At 44.7% G+C, this 17,500-nt stretch overlaps 2 protein-coding genes across 4 annotated transcripts in view; both read left to right on the top strand.

Moving 5' to 3' along the window:
* The window catches only part of pde8a (phosphodiesterase 8A), a 68,243-nt gene extending 55,176 nt beyond the window's left edge, over positions 1 to 13,067 (top strand). For both annotated transcript variants that reach the window (XM_084408765.1, XM_084408766.1), the window contains exons 19-22: positions 361 to 493; positions 4,590 to 4,754; positions 5,611 to 5,740; positions 11,063 to 13,067. In XM_084408765.1, coding sequence (XP_084264891.1) covers positions 361 to 493; positions 4,590 to 4,754; positions 5,611 to 5,740; positions 11,063 to 11,166 — 532 coding nt within the window. In that variant the 3' untranslated portion in view covers positions 11,167 to 13,067. The remainder of the gene's footprint in view (positions 1 to 360; positions 494 to 4,589; positions 4,755 to 5,610; positions 5,741 to 11,062) is intronic.
* Positions 13,068 to 13,313: 246 nt separating this feature from the next.
* The window catches only part of LOC311290347 (KH homology domain-containing protein 4-like), an 18,332-nt gene continuing 14,145 nt past the window's right edge, over positions 13,314 to 17,500 (top strand). Inside the window, exons 1-5 of one of the 2 annotated variants that reach the window (XM_084408772.1) lie at positions 13,314 to 13,827; positions 15,981 to 16,104; positions 16,196 to 16,312; positions 16,955 to 17,034; positions 17,128 to 17,180. In XM_084408772.1, coding sequence (XP_084264898.1) covers positions 13,811 to 13,827; positions 15,981 to 16,104; positions 16,196 to 16,312; positions 16,955 to 17,034; positions 17,128 to 17,180 — 391 coding nt within the window. In that variant the 5' untranslated portion in view covers positions 13,314 to 13,810. Of the gene's footprint in view, positions 13,828 to 15,734; positions 16,105 to 16,195; positions 16,313 to 16,954; positions 17,035 to 17,127; positions 17,181 to 17,500 lie in introns of those variants that run through there. The other variant, XM_084408771.1, reaches the window with a different exon arrangement.

The raw sequence follows: 17,500 nt of genomic DNA on the forward strand, positions 1-17,500 counted from the left end.
ACACAGTCCTGTCATCCAGCATCTGCTCTTCCTCTTCCTCTTCCTCACCACACATGTGTTTCAGGTGCACAGATCAACACTGTACACAGAACATCAGAAACATGTAGGATGTTGGTAACAATGTGTTGTGTAGTGACGTGTGTGTGTGTGAGTGAGCAGATATGAGCAGATTCTGAGCAATACGCTGTATTTAATATATCATGACTCACGAGTATTTACACTAAATCTGTGCAGATTTGTCTGATTTTTACAAATGCGGGTGTTAATTTCAAACCCTGAAGTGCACAGTCTTCAAACAGTGTATTTTAGCGTTGAACACTAGTGACACACACACACACACACACACACACTCTCTCACAGGAACGAGTACCGCACGCTCCGACAGGCCGTCATCGACATGGTTCTCGCCACTGAAATGACCAAACACTTCGAACACGTCAACAAGTTCGTCAACAGTATCAACAAACCGCTGGCGGCACTGGAGGAGAACGAGGTGAGAGAGACTCACACACACTCACGCACGCTCACACACACACACACACACACACACACACACACACACACACACACACACACACACACACACACACGCGCACGCTCTCTCACACACGAACACGCTCTCACACACACACACACACACACACTCACACACACACGCGCACGCTCTCTCACACACGAACACGCACACACACACACACACACACACACACACACACACACACACACACACACACACACACACCACACACACTCCACTCACTCTCACTCTTTCACACACTAATCGGCTCCTGTGAGTCCAGAGCTAGAGTTCAGTGATGTCACGGGTGCGCTGGACTCTTGCGTTGACAGTGTGAGACTGATGAGATCTTGATGGAAATAAAGGTTGTGATGTTGTTTATCAGACATTTTAGGTCAGATTACAGGAACTGTAATCAAATGTAAAATAACACTGCACTTTATAAATAAAATATACATTACAAACATAGTTACAAAAGTTATTCAGTGAAGAACGAGTGAATTTTCTCTGTCTTTTGTTGTTTGATTAGTGTTATTATAGAGCGGGAATATTAGTGTTATTATAGCAGGAATATTAGTGTTATTATAGAGCGGGAATATTAGTGTTATTATAGAGCGGGAATATTAGTGTTATTATAGAGCGGGAATATTAGTGTTATTATAGAGCGGGAATATTAGTGTTATTATAGAGTGGGAATATTAGTGTTATTATAGAGCGGGAATATTAGTGTTATTTAGAGCGGGAATATTAGTGTTATTATAGAGTGGGAATATTAGTGTTAATATAGAGTGGGAATATTAGTGTTATTATAGAGCAGGAATATTAGTGTTATTATAGCAGGAATATTAGTGTTATTGTAGAGCAGGAATATTAGTGTTATTATAGAGCAGGAATATTAGTGTTATTATAGCAGGAATATTAGTGTTATTGTAGAGCAGGAATATTAGTGTTATTATTAGAGATGCACCGATTGATCGGCTGGTGACCGGAATTGGCCGATTTTCACGTGATCGGCCGTGACCGGCGACCGGCCGGTCAGTCTGACAAATGCCGATTTTATGCCGGTCAATGCACTCGGGCGCCGCATGATTAACATTGCGCAACATCAGCATCACACGGAACACACATGTAGGAAACCTCATGAATTCCGTCCGTTCAGACCGCAAGCGCGTATTTTTATTCGGCGTGCATGTTAATCAATGAGTGCATTCACAACGGGAGCAGGAGCAGCGCGTGAGCGTCAAGCAGGAGCGTCGCGAGCAGTGAAGCGCGTGTTTCGGCGCCGAGTCTATTTGCTGCACTGCTCACGCTCAATTAAAGGGAAAGCACACTTTTGATGGACAAAATAGGGTTTCACAAAAAAAGTGCACAAAATGCACAGAATTTGCGTGTTTTAACAAGAACTGGAGTAGGCTATGTCAGAAAAGAAACCGAAGACTAATATTTATAGAAAATGTACCCATTTAAACTTGTTTTATTATTCAGTTTGTACAAGTGATTGCAATAGGCCTGTGTGTGTGTGTGTGTGTGTGTGTGTGTGTGTGTGTACTTTGAGAAATATCTTTATACTGCAAGGCTATATTTATTTTATTTTTTATTTATATATTATTTTATTGCCATTCCCTGTTTTCATACAGACGTTTAGTTTGCTAAATACATATATAAAAAAATTATTGGATACTGAATGTGAAAAGGAAATGGTTCTTCTATAACACTGCACTTTAGATGTGTGTGAATTACCCACACCTGGAGTGATTTATATAGTTCTATTTTATAGTGTTTATCTGTTCAAAAAAAGATGTACTATGCAAATTGTAAAATGTTCTATTACAGAAAAGATATAAAATAAATATTTGTGTGTGCTGTAAAGTGGTTAGAAAAAATTAAATCGGAATTGGCTAAAATCGGTATCGGCAGGTCAAACTTAATGAAAAATCGGAAATCGGAATCGGCCCAGAAAATTGTAATCGGTGCATCTCTAGTTATTATAGAGCGGGAATATTAGTGTTATTATAGCAGGAATATTAGTGTTATTATAGCAGGAATATTAGTGTTATTATAGAGAGGGAATATTAGTGTTATTATAGCAGGAATATTAGTGTTATTATAGCAGGAATATTAGTGTTATTATAGCAGGAATATTAGTGTTATTATAGAGAGGGAATATTAGTGTTATTATAGAGCGGGAATATTAGTGTTATTATAGCAGGAATATTAGTGTTATTATAGCAGGAATATTAGTGTTATTATAGAGAGGGAATATTAGTGTTATTATAGCAGGAATATTAGTGTTATTATAGCAGGAATATTAGTGTTATTATAGAGAGGGAATATTAGTGTTATTATAGCAGGAATATTAGTGTTATTATAGCAGGAATATTAGTGTTATTATAGAGCGGGAATATTAGTGTTATTATAGAGCGGGAATATTAGTGTTATTATAGCAGGAATATTAGTGTTATTATAGCAGGAATATTAGTGTTATTATAGAGCGGGAATATTAGTGTTATTATAGAGCGGGAATATTAGTGTTATTATAGCAGGAATATTAGTGTTATTATAGAGCGGGAATATTAGTGTTATTATAGCAGGAATATTAGTGTTATTATAGAGCGGGAATATTAGTGTTATTATAGCAGGAATATTAGTGTTATTGTAGAGCAGGAATATTAGGCTGCTGTCACTTTAAGAGCTGCACGGATCCAATATACTGATACACATGAGAACCGAAAACTCTCACGAGTCTCTCACACTTGAATGGTTTAAAGTCAAATTGAAATGTTCTCAGAGGAATCGTTGAGGGAGTTTCTGAACAAGTGTTTGATTCCTGAATTGTATATATGTATATAGTAGGGGTGGCACGGTTCACAAAACCCACGGTTCGGTTCGTATCACGGTTTTAGGGTCACGGTTTTCGGTTCTGTACGGTTCATGTTGTTGTTTTTTCTTTTAATCTTTAACACTCCAAAAATTTACTTCAGCATATGATATATAGCTGAATTATCTAATTATTTATTTATTTATTTCATAAATGGGGTGTGTTTGCAAAACGCAGCTTCTCATTTCCCATTCTGAAGTAATATGAGTGAGCAGTCACCCTGAGGAAACTTTCAGTGGCCCTGGAGGTCCATCATCTGTAGAGCTACGTGGGCTGTGTTGGACCGTTATTTGTCAATTTATCCTCGTGTCTCGTCATCATAGGCGGGACATGTCCCCACCATTTTTTGCCAGGGTTGATATTATCTTGCAGCACGGGTGTACCAATACAAATAAATAAAACATTTCCAGTTAACTAGCAAAGTATTTGTTTCATTCGTTTGTTAAATAAGAAGCAATTTAGCGCTGAAATGTGTTTTTTTAATCAAGTGATCAAAGTGCTCGTTGCAGTTGCGATCAGTGGTGCTGCTGATACAGTGTTCTCGTGGCTCGCGCACACACCGCAGCGGCCGCACATTCATCACTCGGACGCGCGCTTCAATCCATTGAGGAGACTCAAGGCTACTCGTTCCGATTAAATAATAAAACAAAATTCATACAAATCGGTCCCTGCTTGATATACAACCGCTGATAAACATAATCGGTTTTGATAAAGAAAAAAATATATACGAGCGCAGATTAGAACTCAGAACCTTTGATACGCTTGGCAAGTTCTGCCACTGGACCATTAGGCTACGTGGAACAGTCGATCTATGTAGCCTATTTATTCACATGAAAAAAACAACATATAGTGGAGTAGATCTCATTAAATGTCTAGGTAAACTCAGTGTACTATATAAATCGATTGCTGGACATTGTAATGTAATTCTACATATGTCTGATTTATGATTTAGCATTGTATTAGCACGGGCACGAGGCTACATTGCGCATGCGTCGAACCGTGCAAACCGCGCGACGCGCACCGAACCGACACACGCGAACCGAACGGTTCGGATGTTTTTTCATGTACCGTGCCACCCCTAGTATATAGATATGTACACATTATCTTGGTGTTTCAATACAATACGAAATCATGAATCAAACGTGTGTTTGCGTGCGTGCGTGTATCTGTGTGTGTGTGCGTGTGTGTGTGTAGGGCAGCGGAGACGAGGACTCAGTGAAGAACATCCTCACGGCTCCAGAGAACCGGATGCTGGTGAAGCGGATGTTGATCAAGTGTGCCGACATCTCGAACCCGTGCCGCCCGCTGGAGCTGTGTGTGGAGTGGGCAGGACGCATCTCAGAGGAGTACTTCGCTCAGGTGTGTGTGTGTGTGTGTGTGTGTGTGTGTGGAGTGGGCCGGACGCATCTCAGAGGAGTACTTCGCTCAGGTGTGTGTGTGTGTGTGTGTGGAGTGGGCCGGACGCATCTCTGAGGAGTACTTCGCTCAGGTGTGTGTGTGTGTGTGTGTGGAGAGGGCCGGATGCATCTCAGAGGAGTACTTCGCTCAGGTGTGTGTGTGTGTGTGTGTGTGTGTGTGTGTGTGTGTGTGTGTGTGTGGAGTGGGCCGGACGCATCTCAGAGGAGTACTTCGCTCAGGTGTGTGTGTGTGTGTGGAGAGGGCCGGATGCATCTCAGAGGAGTACTTCGCTCAGGTGTGTGTGTGTGTGTGTGTGTGTGTGTGTGTGTGTGTGTGTGTGGAGTGGGCCGGACGCATCTCAGAGGAGTACTTCGCTCAGGTGTGTGTGTGTGTGTGTGGAGTGGGCCGGACGCATCTCAGAGGAGTACTTCGCTCAGGTGTGTGTGTGTGTGTGTGTGTGTGTGGAGTGGACCGGACGCATCTCAGAGGAGTACTTCGCTCAGGTGTGTGTGTGTGTGTGTGTGTGTGTGTGTGTGTGGAGTGGGCCGGACGCATCTCAGAGGAGTACTTCGCTCAGGTGTGTGTGTGTGTGTGTGTGTGTGTGTGTGTGTGTGTGTGTGTGTGTGTGTGGAGTGGGCCGGACGCATCTCAGAGGAGTACTTCGCTCAGGTGTGTGTGTGTGTGTGTGTGTGTGTGTGTGTGTGTTTGAGCAGCAGAAGCTCTCTGTGTGTGTGTGTGTGTGTGTGTGTGTGTGTGTGTGTGTGTGTGTGTGTGTGTGTGTGAGCAGCAGAAGCTCAGTGTGTGTGTGTGTTTGCAGACGGATGAGGAGAAGCAGCAGGGTTTGCCGGTGGTGATGCCTGTGTTCGATCGCAACACCTGCAGCATTCCCAAATCCCAGATCTCCTTCATCGATTACTTCATCACGGACATGTTTGACGCCTGGGACGGTAAAGACACACACAGATCGAGCGTTGCTCTCGTTTAACTAGCGGTCAGACGATGATGATTTATATTGAGTGTGAATCTGCTTTCATCAGACCATCCATTTCTGTCAGTCATGTTTCAAAATAAAGAATAATTTAGTGGAAAACAGTGTAAAACAGGCCTTGAACTAGAGTTACTGTCTTGATCAGCTATAATGACGTCCGGCTGAAGTCCGTCCGGTTGATTCTTGTTTCACGATAACGATATACGTCACGATAGAGTTATTTATCTCATTTCTGTTATTGAAAATAAGAAAAAAGAAGCAAACGAGTTAATTGTTTTAGGTGCATGTAAAAATGTAAAAATTAAATATTGCATAGTCTTCACTGTATGAATTAAATATAAATGTATTATTAAAGCTAAAAGTTATATAGCCGAGAGCAGTAATGATGATTGACATACTCCACTTCCCCCACTACTCCACTTCCTCCACTACTCCACTTCCTCCACTACTCCACTTCCCCCACTTCCTCCACTTCCTCCACTACTCCACTTCCTCCACTACTCCACTTCCCCCACTACTACACTTCCCCCACTACTACACTTCCTCCTCCACTACTGCACTTCCTCCACTTCCTCCTCTACTCCACTTCCCCCACTACTCCACTTCCTCCACTACTCCACTACTGCACTTCCTCCTCTACTCCACTTCCTCCACTACTCCACTTCCTCCACTTCCTCCTCTACTCCACTTCCCCCACTACTCCACTTCCTCCTCTACTCCACTTCCTCCACTACTCCACTTCCTCCGCTACTCTACTTACTCCACTTCCCCCACTACTCCACTTCCTCCTCTACTCCACTTCCTCCGCTACTCTACTTACTCCACTTCCCCCACTACTCCACTTCCTCCTCTACTCCACTTCCCCCACTACTCCACTTCCTCCACTACTCCACTTCCTCCTCTACTCCACTTCCTCCACTTCCCCCACTACTGCACTTCCTCCTCTACTCTACTTACTACACTTCCTCCTCTACTCTACTTACTCCACTTCCTCCTCTACTCTACTTACTCCACTTCCTCCTCTACTCTACTTACTACACTTCCCCCACTACTCCACTTCCTCCTCTACTCCACTTCCTCCACTACTCCACTTCCCCCACTACTCCACTTCCTCCTCTACTCCACTTCCTCCACTACTCCACTTCCCCCACTACTCCACTTCCTCCTCTACTCCACTTCCTCCACTACTCAACTTCCTCCGCTACTCTACTTACTCCACTTCCTCCACTACTCCACTTCCTCCGCTACTCTACTTACTACACTTCCTCCACTACTCCACTTCCCCCACTACTCCACTTCCTCCTCTACTCCACTTCCTCCACTACTCCACTTCCTCCGCTACTCTACTTACTCCACTTCCCCCACTACTCCACTTCCTCCGCTACTCTACTTACTCCACTTCCCCCACTACTCCACTTCCTCCTCTACTCCACTTCCCCCACTACTCCACTTCCTCCACTACTCCACTTCCTCCTCTACTCCACTTCCTCCACTTCCCCCACTACTGCACTTCCTCCTCTACTCTACTTACTACACTTCCTCCTCTACTCTACTTACTCCACTTCCTCCTCTACTCTACTTACTACACTTCCCCCACTACTCCACTTCCTCCTCTACTCCACTTCCTCCACTACTCCACTTCCCCCACTACTCCACTTCCTCCTCTACTCCACTTCCTCCACTACTCAACTTCCTCCGCTACTCTACTTACTCCACTTCCTCCACTACTCCACTTCCTCCGCTACTCTACTTACTACACTTCCTCCACTACTCCACTTCCCCCACTACTCCACTTCCTCCTCTACTCCACTTCCTCCACTACTCCACTTCCTCCGCTACTCTACTTACTCCACTTCCCCCACTACTCCACTTCCTCCTCTACTCCACTTCCTCCTCTACTCCACTTCCTCCTCTACTCCACTTCCTCCTCTACTCCACTTCCTCCTCTACTCCACTTCCTCCACTACTCAACTTCCTCCGCTACTCTACTTACTCCACTTCCTCCACTACTCCACTTCCTCCGCTACTCTACTTACTACACTTCCTCCACTACTCCACTTCCCCCACTACTCCACTTCCTCCTCTACTCCACTTCCTCCGCTACTCTACTTACTCCACTTCCCCCACTACTCCACTTCCTCCTCTACTCCACTTCCTCCTCTACTCCACTTCCTCCACTACTCCACTTCCTCCACTACTGCACTTCCTCTTCTACTCCACTTCCTCCACTACTGCACTTCCTCCGCTACTCTACTTACTACACTTCCTCCACTACTCCACTTCCCCCACTACTCCACTTCCTCCTCTACTCCACTTCCTCCACTACTCCACTTCCTCCACTACTCTACTTACTCCTCTACTCTACTTACTACACTTCCTCCACTACTCCACTTCCTCCTCTACTCCACTTCCTCCTCTACTCCACTTCCTCCTCTACTGCACTTCCTCCACTACTGCACTTCCTCCACTTCCTCCTCTACTCTACTTACTACACTTCCTCCACTACTCCACTTCCCCCACTTCCTCCTCTACTCTACTTCCTCCTCTACTCTACTTCCTCCTCTACTCTACTTACTACACTTCCCCCACTATTCCACTTCCTCCACTACTCCACTTCCTCCTCTACTCCACTTCCTCCTCTACTGCACTTCCTCCACTACTGCACTTCCTCCACTTCCTCCTCTACTCTACTTACTACACTTCCTCCACTACTCCACTTCCTCCACTTCCTCCTCTACTCTACTTACTACACTTCCTCCACTACTCCACTTCCCCCACTTCCTCCTCTACTCTACTTCCTCCTCTACTCTACTTACTACACTTCCCCCACTATTCCACTTCCTCCACTACTCCACTTCCTCCTCTACTGCACTTCCTCCACTACTGCACTTCCTCCACTTACTTCACTACTCCACTTACTCTACTACTCCACTTCCTCCACTACTCCACTTCCCCCACTACTCCACTTACTACACTTCCTCCACTTACTTCACTACTCCACTTCCTCCACTACTCCACTTCCTCCACTACTCCACTTCCTCCACTTATTTCACTACTCCACTTACTCTACTACTCCACTTCCTCCACTACTCCACTTCCCCCACTACTCCACTTACTACACTTCCTCCACTTACTTCACTACTCCACTTCCTCCACTACTCCACTTACTACACTTCCTCCACTTACTTCACTACTCCACTTACTCTACTACTCCACTTACTCCACTACTCCACTTCCTCCTCTACTCCCTCCACTACCTCCACTTCCTCCATATATATATATATATATATATATATATATCGTCGCTGCCCGATGAAACTCACGTATGTCCAAAACGGTTACTTTTCAGGAAGTGAAAAAAACACCATAATTTCAAAAGCAGTTGAACGTAGCGTTGTCATACTTGGTACGGCATCTTTAAATGTAACCATATTCTTGCCCGTGTAATGATATAGTCCACATTTGACCAAAATCGAGTTTAAATGGACATACGTGCATATTTTACAGTAACGGTGGTCGATACGCGTTCTTCCGATCATTAGAATGGCCAAGTCGCGTTTCATATTGACAGATGAATAGGCTATGCTCAGTTTATTAAATACGTCTCAGTTTAAATGTCTCTTGCAAACTTCATATGATATATGAAGGGACAATGAATAAATACACTCATTGCTGACCAGCCTATAGGCGAACTAGGCAATTGCCTAGAGCGGCACTTTTGTAAGGGCAGCAAAATGTGTGCCAATGCCAACCGGGAATGAACAATTCACAAAATAGGCTAGGCTATGATAATCATACATAATCAGAGAGTAGCCTTTTTCTTTTCGTTTTGAATTATTTCGTTTAAAGAATTTTCAAGCTTTGTGTATTGGATGTCATTCTCATGTCTGTGTGAGGCATACACTGAGTTTCATTAAGTTAGGATGAGATGCGCTTAACGTGCAATGCAAGTGACCGCGCGGGCGCCTCCATGATTATATTGTCTGCTATATATTTGCTGCTTATATATTAAATCCACTACAGGCAATTGGCTGATGAAAAATTTATTAAAAATAAGATACAATTTATACAAAACGAAATTCACTTTCAAAATTCACAAAACAAAACTTGATGAAGTGGTCAAAATCATGTCTGACCCGTCTCAAATGTGGCATCCTATTACTCGTGCTGTTCACTTTTCATACTTTCAACAGTATAGTAGTAGACCTACAGACTCTATTTGTACAAATTGCTGCACATTCATTTAATTCTGAATTTTGCACAAACAAGTTGAAAGGCTTCAAATCAAGTTCACGGATAATTGTGCGTGCATTTATTAATCATGATACTAAAATCATAACAAAGTAGGCTATGCTATGTACAAAAAAACCAGCCATTTCTGTTTTTTTTCTTTTAAACAAAAAAAAAAAAAAAAAAAAAAGCTGCACCCTTTTTTTTTACATTTCATCTTTCATTCCGAAATAGAATAATGAATGAACGAAAAAGTACACGGACCCAACATGGCTATAGCCTTTTTAGCCGTTATCAATCTAAATTAATCTCGTTTTTAATTTAACTTAATTTTATTTTTCTTTATTTAAATTTCGTTTTTCTTTATTTAAATTTCGGGTTTTTCTTTATTTAATTTTCGTTTTTTCTTTATTTAAATTATGTTTTTCTTTATTTAAAATACGTTATTCTTTATTTAAATCTACCCTTTACTGTGTCAGTAATTTATTAGTCAGAAAAATATTAGACTATAGTATTGCTTAAGTTAACAGACCTGTGCGTTAACATCTCCACAATAAACAGTGACAATTACTTCGTCTAGACCATTTACCGGTAAATAACAGTTGTGAATATATTGCGAATATATAATGAACTTGAACAGTTGTCAAAAACAAACGTTTGCTGATACTTTACCTCACAGAATTATTCGGCTATTCAATGCGGAGCTTCCAGAGACGCTTAGACCGGCGAGATGCCTCCACAGAGCGGGAGATACGCGGCGTGATTGACAGCTTTGACACCAAATGGATATACGTGGAAATCAGATGACATGATTTCACAACTTTTCATTGGTCATTTAGATATGTGAAGCATACTGTATATGGAAATGAACCTGGACATTCTATCCGTCGAAAAATCTCAAAATCGGCAAAATGGACATACGCGGTTTTCATCGGACAGCGACGATATATATATATATATATATATATAATTGATTGATTTGATTGAATATAATTGATTGGTGTGTGGATGTTGATGTGAAGTGAACTGATGTGTGTTTCTCTGCTTGCAGCGTTTGCCGATCTGCCCAATCTAATGCAGCATCTGGACAACAACTTCAAGTACTGGAAGGGTCTGGATGAGCAGAAGCTGCGGAGCCTGAGGCCGCCGGAGTGACGGATCAGTCGAGACGCGCTTCCTCCGGCTCGTGACTTTCCTCCCATTTATCATTAATAACTAATGATGAGAATCATGTTGGCTAATAAACACCCTGAAAACGAGAAGCGATCCAGACGCCGAAGCGATCAGGACTGAGGATGTTCTAGACTGAGGCGTTTGTTCTACTGAAGACTCTCCAGCGTTTCCCTCCAAGGGTGATCTACTGACGAGACTGCTGCCTTATTTTATACGCTATATTTATACGCAGTGCTGACCGCGACGGACATCTGCAGTTTTTAACACACTCATGTTATATGAAGTAAATCTCAATATTTTTATAGATAATGAATTTTACACTGGAAGGATGTAAAGCATCTCAGACTGGTGTGAGAGACGATCGCTTCTCTTCCCGCCCAGCGATTCCCTCCGTCTTTCCATCAGGGTTCGATCATTCCCAGAGAGACGAACGGGATTTACTCGACACGGAGAAACCTGTGCTTCATTTCGTCTCAAATCCAGATCCTCTTCCTGTAGACGCGCGCAGACGACCGTTGACGCAGACGAATGCAGACACAGATAAACGTTGACACAGGCGAACGTTAACTCTTAACGTTAACGACGAACATTGACGCAGACGAAGGTTGACGCAAACGCAGACGAATGTTGGCGCAGACGAGCATTGACGCAGACGAAAGTTGACCCAGACGAACATTGGCGCAGACAAAAGTTGACTCAGATGAACGTTGGCGCAGACAAAAGTTGACTCAGACGAACGTTCACGCAGACGAACATTGGTGCAGACGAACGTTGACTCAGACGAACGTTGACGCAGACGAAAGTTGACTCAAACGAACGTTGGCGCTGACGAACGTTGACTCAGACGAACGTTGACTCAAACGAACGTTGGCGCTGACGAACGTTGACTCAGACAAAAGTTGACTCAGATGAACGTTGGCGCAGACAAAAGTTGACTCAGACGAACGTTCACGCAGACGAACATTGACGCAGACGAAGGTTGACGCAAACGCAGACGAATGTTGGCGCAGACGAGCATTGACGCAGACGAAAGTTGACCCAGACGAACATTGGCGCAGACAAAAGTTGACTCAGACGAACGTTGGCACAGACAAAAGTTGACTCAGACGAACGTTCACGCAGACGAACATTGGTGCAGACGAACGTTGACTCAGACGAACGTTGACGCAGACGAAAGTTGACTCAGATGAACGTTGGCGCAGACAAATGTTGACTCAGACGAACGTTCACGCAGACGAACATTGGTGCAGACGAACGTTGACTCAGACGAACGTTGACGCAGACGAAAGTTGACTCAAACGAACGTTGGCGCTGACGAACGTTGACTCAGACGAACGTTGACGCAGACGAACGTTGACTCAGACGAACGTTGGCGCTGACGAACGTTGACTCAGACGAACGTTGACGCAGACGAGCGCAGATGAAGACGATCTCTAACGTAGACGAGCGCAGACGAACGTTGACACAGATGTGCGCAGACTCAGACGAACGTTGACCCAGACGAGCGCAGATGAAGATGACCGTTAACGCAGACGAACGTTGATGCAGACGCAGACAGTGGGGTCACGGGCTCGTGGCCTTTAGCCCGGCTCATTTTTTGCTCCAGAATTAAAAGAGAAATGAGATTCTATTTTGTATTTTAGGACCATCACGATTTTCTTTTGCTTTGTGACATCATTTTCATGATGAATTACCTCTTTGAATCCCACTTTAAATTCTCATCTGTAATGTCAAGAGAAGTTATTTAAATTGTAAAGTATTTCTACATCATTGTAGTATTTGTTGTACTGCCCTTTTTGATTTAATAAAAAGCTATTTTTTATTGTAATGCAAAACTACAATAATAAATGAAACTACAATAATAAAACTAACGTCCAGGTCAGACTGAAGTGACGATCTGTGCTTAATTGTCACAAAATAATGCAAAAATGTAGGCTTGACTTTCTTTACTCAATATAAGGTTTGATTTTGGGCAGAAACATGCGCTGATTCAGGATGGGCTCGCATGATGACCTCTGACCTCTCACCCTGAGGCTAAACTTCAGTCAGCAATGAACTCTGGGATGTTGCACTCGTTACAGACCGAAAGATCCCATCAAACATTTAAAGAGTCTGATTTAATCAGTTATGTAGAAAAATGTAAAAAAGTTCAGTTTGTAGTCTTTAAAGGAACCGTTCGCTCAAAACTGATCATTTACTCTCCTCATGTTCTTCCAAAACTGTAGGACGGATTTCTGTGGAACATAAAATATGTTTTGAAGAACGTTGGGAACCAAATAATATTGGACTTTCACCGTATCGACATTCTTCAAAAATGTCTTGAGTTTTGCAGAAGTTAAAATGAGAGAGTGATTTTTGGACCCTTTACAGTTTCTGTTCCAGCTCTGAGTCTGACTGTGTCTGTAATGATCGTCTCCATAACGTGTGTCCCCGTCACTTCTGACTGAATCCTGCAGGAGGCGCTGGAGCGACCGAGCGCCGCTCAACACGAGCAGCAGAAGAAGAACACGCGCGTCACGTGACTTGCGTTCGCGGCCTCCGTCGAGTGTGTTTGAGACTGAATCGATTATCAAACTCCAGTTTAATCTCCGGTGTGTGTTTGTGTGTGAAGCCCCGAGCCCCGCTGATGGCGTCTGGATCACCGTGAGTGTTTTCCTCAGATTCTTCCGGACAGAAGAGAAACAAACTCGAGTGTTCCTCTGCGCGCGAACTCATATAAGCTTCTGTGACGCGATTTCTCCTCATACTAATATAACCCTGTACGATTGTGTAGAGCTGTAAATGTTACTGTTATTACACATATGTGCAGTTCTGTCGCGAGCTTTAGATTCACAGCAACACTGAGTCTGTGGTGTTTACTCGGTTCCTCAGGGGATACTGTGGTAAAACTGAAGGAGCGTTTCAGGAAAAGCGTTTTTCATTTTCCAAATGTGATACAGAAGTGTGTGTGTGTGTGTGTGTGTGTGTGTGAGAGAGAGAGAGAGAGAGAGAGAGAGAGAGAGAGTGTGAGTGAGTGAGTGAGTGAGTGTGTTTGTTTGTGTGTGTGTGAGAGAGAGAGAGAGAGAGAGAGTGAGTGAGTGAGTGAGTGAGTGTTTGTTTGTGAGAGAGAGAGTGTTTGTGTTTGTGAGCGATTGTGTGTAAGAGAGAGAGAGATAGAGTGTGTTTGTGAGCGATTGTGTGTGAGAGAGAGAGTCTGTGTGTGTGAGAGAGAGAGTGTCTCTGTGTGTGAGAGAGAGAGTGTCTCTGTGTGTGTGTGTGTGAGAGAGAGAGTGTCTCTGTGTGTGAGAGAGAGAGAGTGAGTGAGTGAGTGAGTGTTTGTTTGTGTGTGAGAGAGAGAGTGTTTGTGAGCGATTGTGTGTAAGAGAGAGAGAGATAGAGTGTGTTTGTGAGCGATTGTGTGTGAGAGAGAGAGTCTGTGTGTGTGAGAGAGAGAGTGTCTCTGTGTGTGAGAGAGAGAGTGTCTCTGTGTGTGAGAGAGAGAGTGTCTCTGTGTGTGAGAGAGAGAGAGTGTCTCTGTGTGTGAGAGAGAGAGAGTGTCTCTGTGTGAGAGAGAGAGTGTCTCTGTGTGAGAGAGAGAGAGTGTCTCTGTGTGAGAGAGAGAGAGTGTCTGTGTGTGAGAGAGAGAGTGTCTCTGTGTGTGAGAGAGAGAGTGTCTCTGTGTGTGAGAGAGAGAGTGTCTCTGTGTGTGAGAGAGAGAGTGTCTCTGTGTGTGAGAGAGAGAGTGTCTCTGTGTGTGAGAGAGAGAGTGTCTCTGTGTGTGAGAGAGAGAGTGTCTCTGTGTGTGAGAGAGAGAGTGTCTCTGTGTGTGAGAGAGAGAGTGTCTCTGTGTGTGAGAGAGAGAGAGAGTGTCTCTGTGTGTGAGAGAGAGAGAGAGTGTCTCTGTGTGTGAGAGAGAGAGAGAGTGTCTCTGTGTGTGAGAGAGAGAGAGAGTGTCTCTGTGTGTGAGAGAGAGAGAGAGTGTCTCTGTGTGTGAGAGAGTGTCTGTGTGTGAGAGCAGTGCTTGAAGTGGGGGGGGGGGGAAGGTGCTGGTACTCTCTTGCATGCACGCCCGCCCGGAATATATATTTTTTTAATATTTGAGTTACATAAAAGCTTTTTATTTGTTTTCTTCCTAATTGTCCTTGAAATAGTGGTTAAAAAAAAAAACTCACGTGTGAGCGTGAGTGTGAGTGTGTGTGAGAGTGTGTGAGAGAGCGTGAGTGTGTGTGAGAGCATGAGTGTGTGTGTCTGAGAGAGTGTCTGTGTGTGAGAGAGAGAGTGTCTGTGTGTGTGAGAGAGAGTGTCTGTGTGTGAGAGAGAGAGAGAGTGTCTCTGTGTGTGTGTGTGTGTGTGTGTGTGAGAGAGAGTGTCTGTGTGTGTGTGAGAGAGAGAGTGTGTCTGTGTGTGTGTCTGAGGGTGTTTGTGAGAGAGAGTGTGTGTGTGTGTGTGTGTGAGAGAGAGAGAGAGAGAGAGAGAGAGTGAGAGTGAGTGTGTGTGGAGGTCATGAAGACAGGCTCTCTCAGCTCTAGAGTTCTGTTGATACTCGCCTCCTACAGAAACACGTGTGACGATCAGAACAGGCCGAGAGCGTGAATATGCCGCGGCCTACAATCGCCACACACACTCTCTCTCACACACACACCCTCAGACACACACAGACACTCTCTCTCACACACACAAACTCTCTCTCACACACAAACACTCATGCTCTCACACACTCTCTCACACACACTCACGCTCTCTCACACACTCTCACACACACTCACGCTCACACACACACACACACACACACACACTCACACTCTCTGTCTCCTCAGGTGTGTGAACAGTCGATGGGATCGAGCCTCAGGCGTGGAGGCGGCGGCGGCGATGGCCGCTAAGATCAATGCTATGCTAATGGCTAAAGGCAAACTGAAGCCCCTGCAGCCGCTGCCCAGTAAAGTACTGACCGTCACACACACCTTCCCATGATGCCTTACTGTCAGTCCGTGACCTCACCTGTGTGTGTGTGTGTGTGTGTGTGTGTGTGTAGGCGCCCGTCTCTGCTCTCCCGGTCGTCGCTGATGAGCTCGTTGTGGCTGAAGTCGATATAAACGACGTGCCGATTGACTGCAGAAATCTGCTGACCAAAGGCAGAACTCAGGAGGAGGTGCGTGATGTCATACACACACACACACACACACACTCACTCTCTCTTACACACACTCACTCACACACACTCTCACTATCACACACACACCCTCACTCACTCACACACATTCACTTACTCACTCACCCTAATTCTCACACACACACTCACTCACTCTCACACACACACACACACACTCTCACACACACTCACTCACCCTAATTCTCACTCTCACACCTTCTCACACTCACTCACTCACTCTCACACACTCACTCACTCACACACACTCACTCTCACACACTCACTCACTCTCATTCTCACTCACTCTCTCTTGCTCACACACACACTCACTCTCACTCACACACACACACACTCACTCACAGACACACACTCTCACACACACACACTCACTCTCACACACTCACTCACTCTCATTCTCACTCACTCTCTCTTACACACTCTCACTCACTCACTCACTCACTCACTCTCACTCACACACTCACACTCACACACACACACTCTCACTCTCACACACACACACTCTCACTCTTACACACTCACACACACACACACACACACTCTCACTCTCACACACACACACACACACACTCTCACACACACACACTCACTCACTCACTCTCTCTCTCTCCTCTTGGTCTGCAGATCGCTCAGTTCAGTGGTGCTGCTGTCTCCACTAAAGGCCTCTTCTTGAGCGACGCGGAGCAATGCAGCGGCGCAGGAGTGTATGTACCTGATCCTGTCGGCTGAAGAGTGTGTGTGTGTGTGTGTGTGTGTGTCTGTGTCTGATCACCTGCCCTCTCTCTGTGTGTGTTCAGGGTCCGGCCGCTGTATTTGCAGGTCCAGGGCCGCTGTCAGGAGGACGTCAACAGTGAGTATGAGCTCAGATTCTCTAATGGCTCGTTTCCACTGAGCGGTACGGTTCGGGTCGGTAAACCATGAATCGGCTAGCGTTTCCACCGCCAACAGTTCCCTTACTTGATAGGCGTGGTGTAGCCTCTGCCGGAAAGAAGCGATCAACGTCATTTTCGGGCAAAGAAGAAGAAAGCGACATAAACAACAATGGATGACATACAGCAGATCTTGTTCTTGCTTCTCGGCATGTTTGTCACAAGAAGCCAAGTGCCGCCATTAGGCGTTTCTCAATAGCAAGTGCGCAAAGTACGGACTTGCCAAGTCCAGCTCAGGAGA

The sequence above is a fragment of the Rutilus rutilus genome, assembly GCF_951802725.1.
Source record: "Rutilus rutilus genome assembly, chromosome: 5".
In the NCBI taxonomy this organism is placed as follows: domain Eukaryota; kingdom Metazoa; phylum Chordata; class Actinopteri; order Cypriniformes; family Leuciscidae; genus Rutilus; species Rutilus rutilus.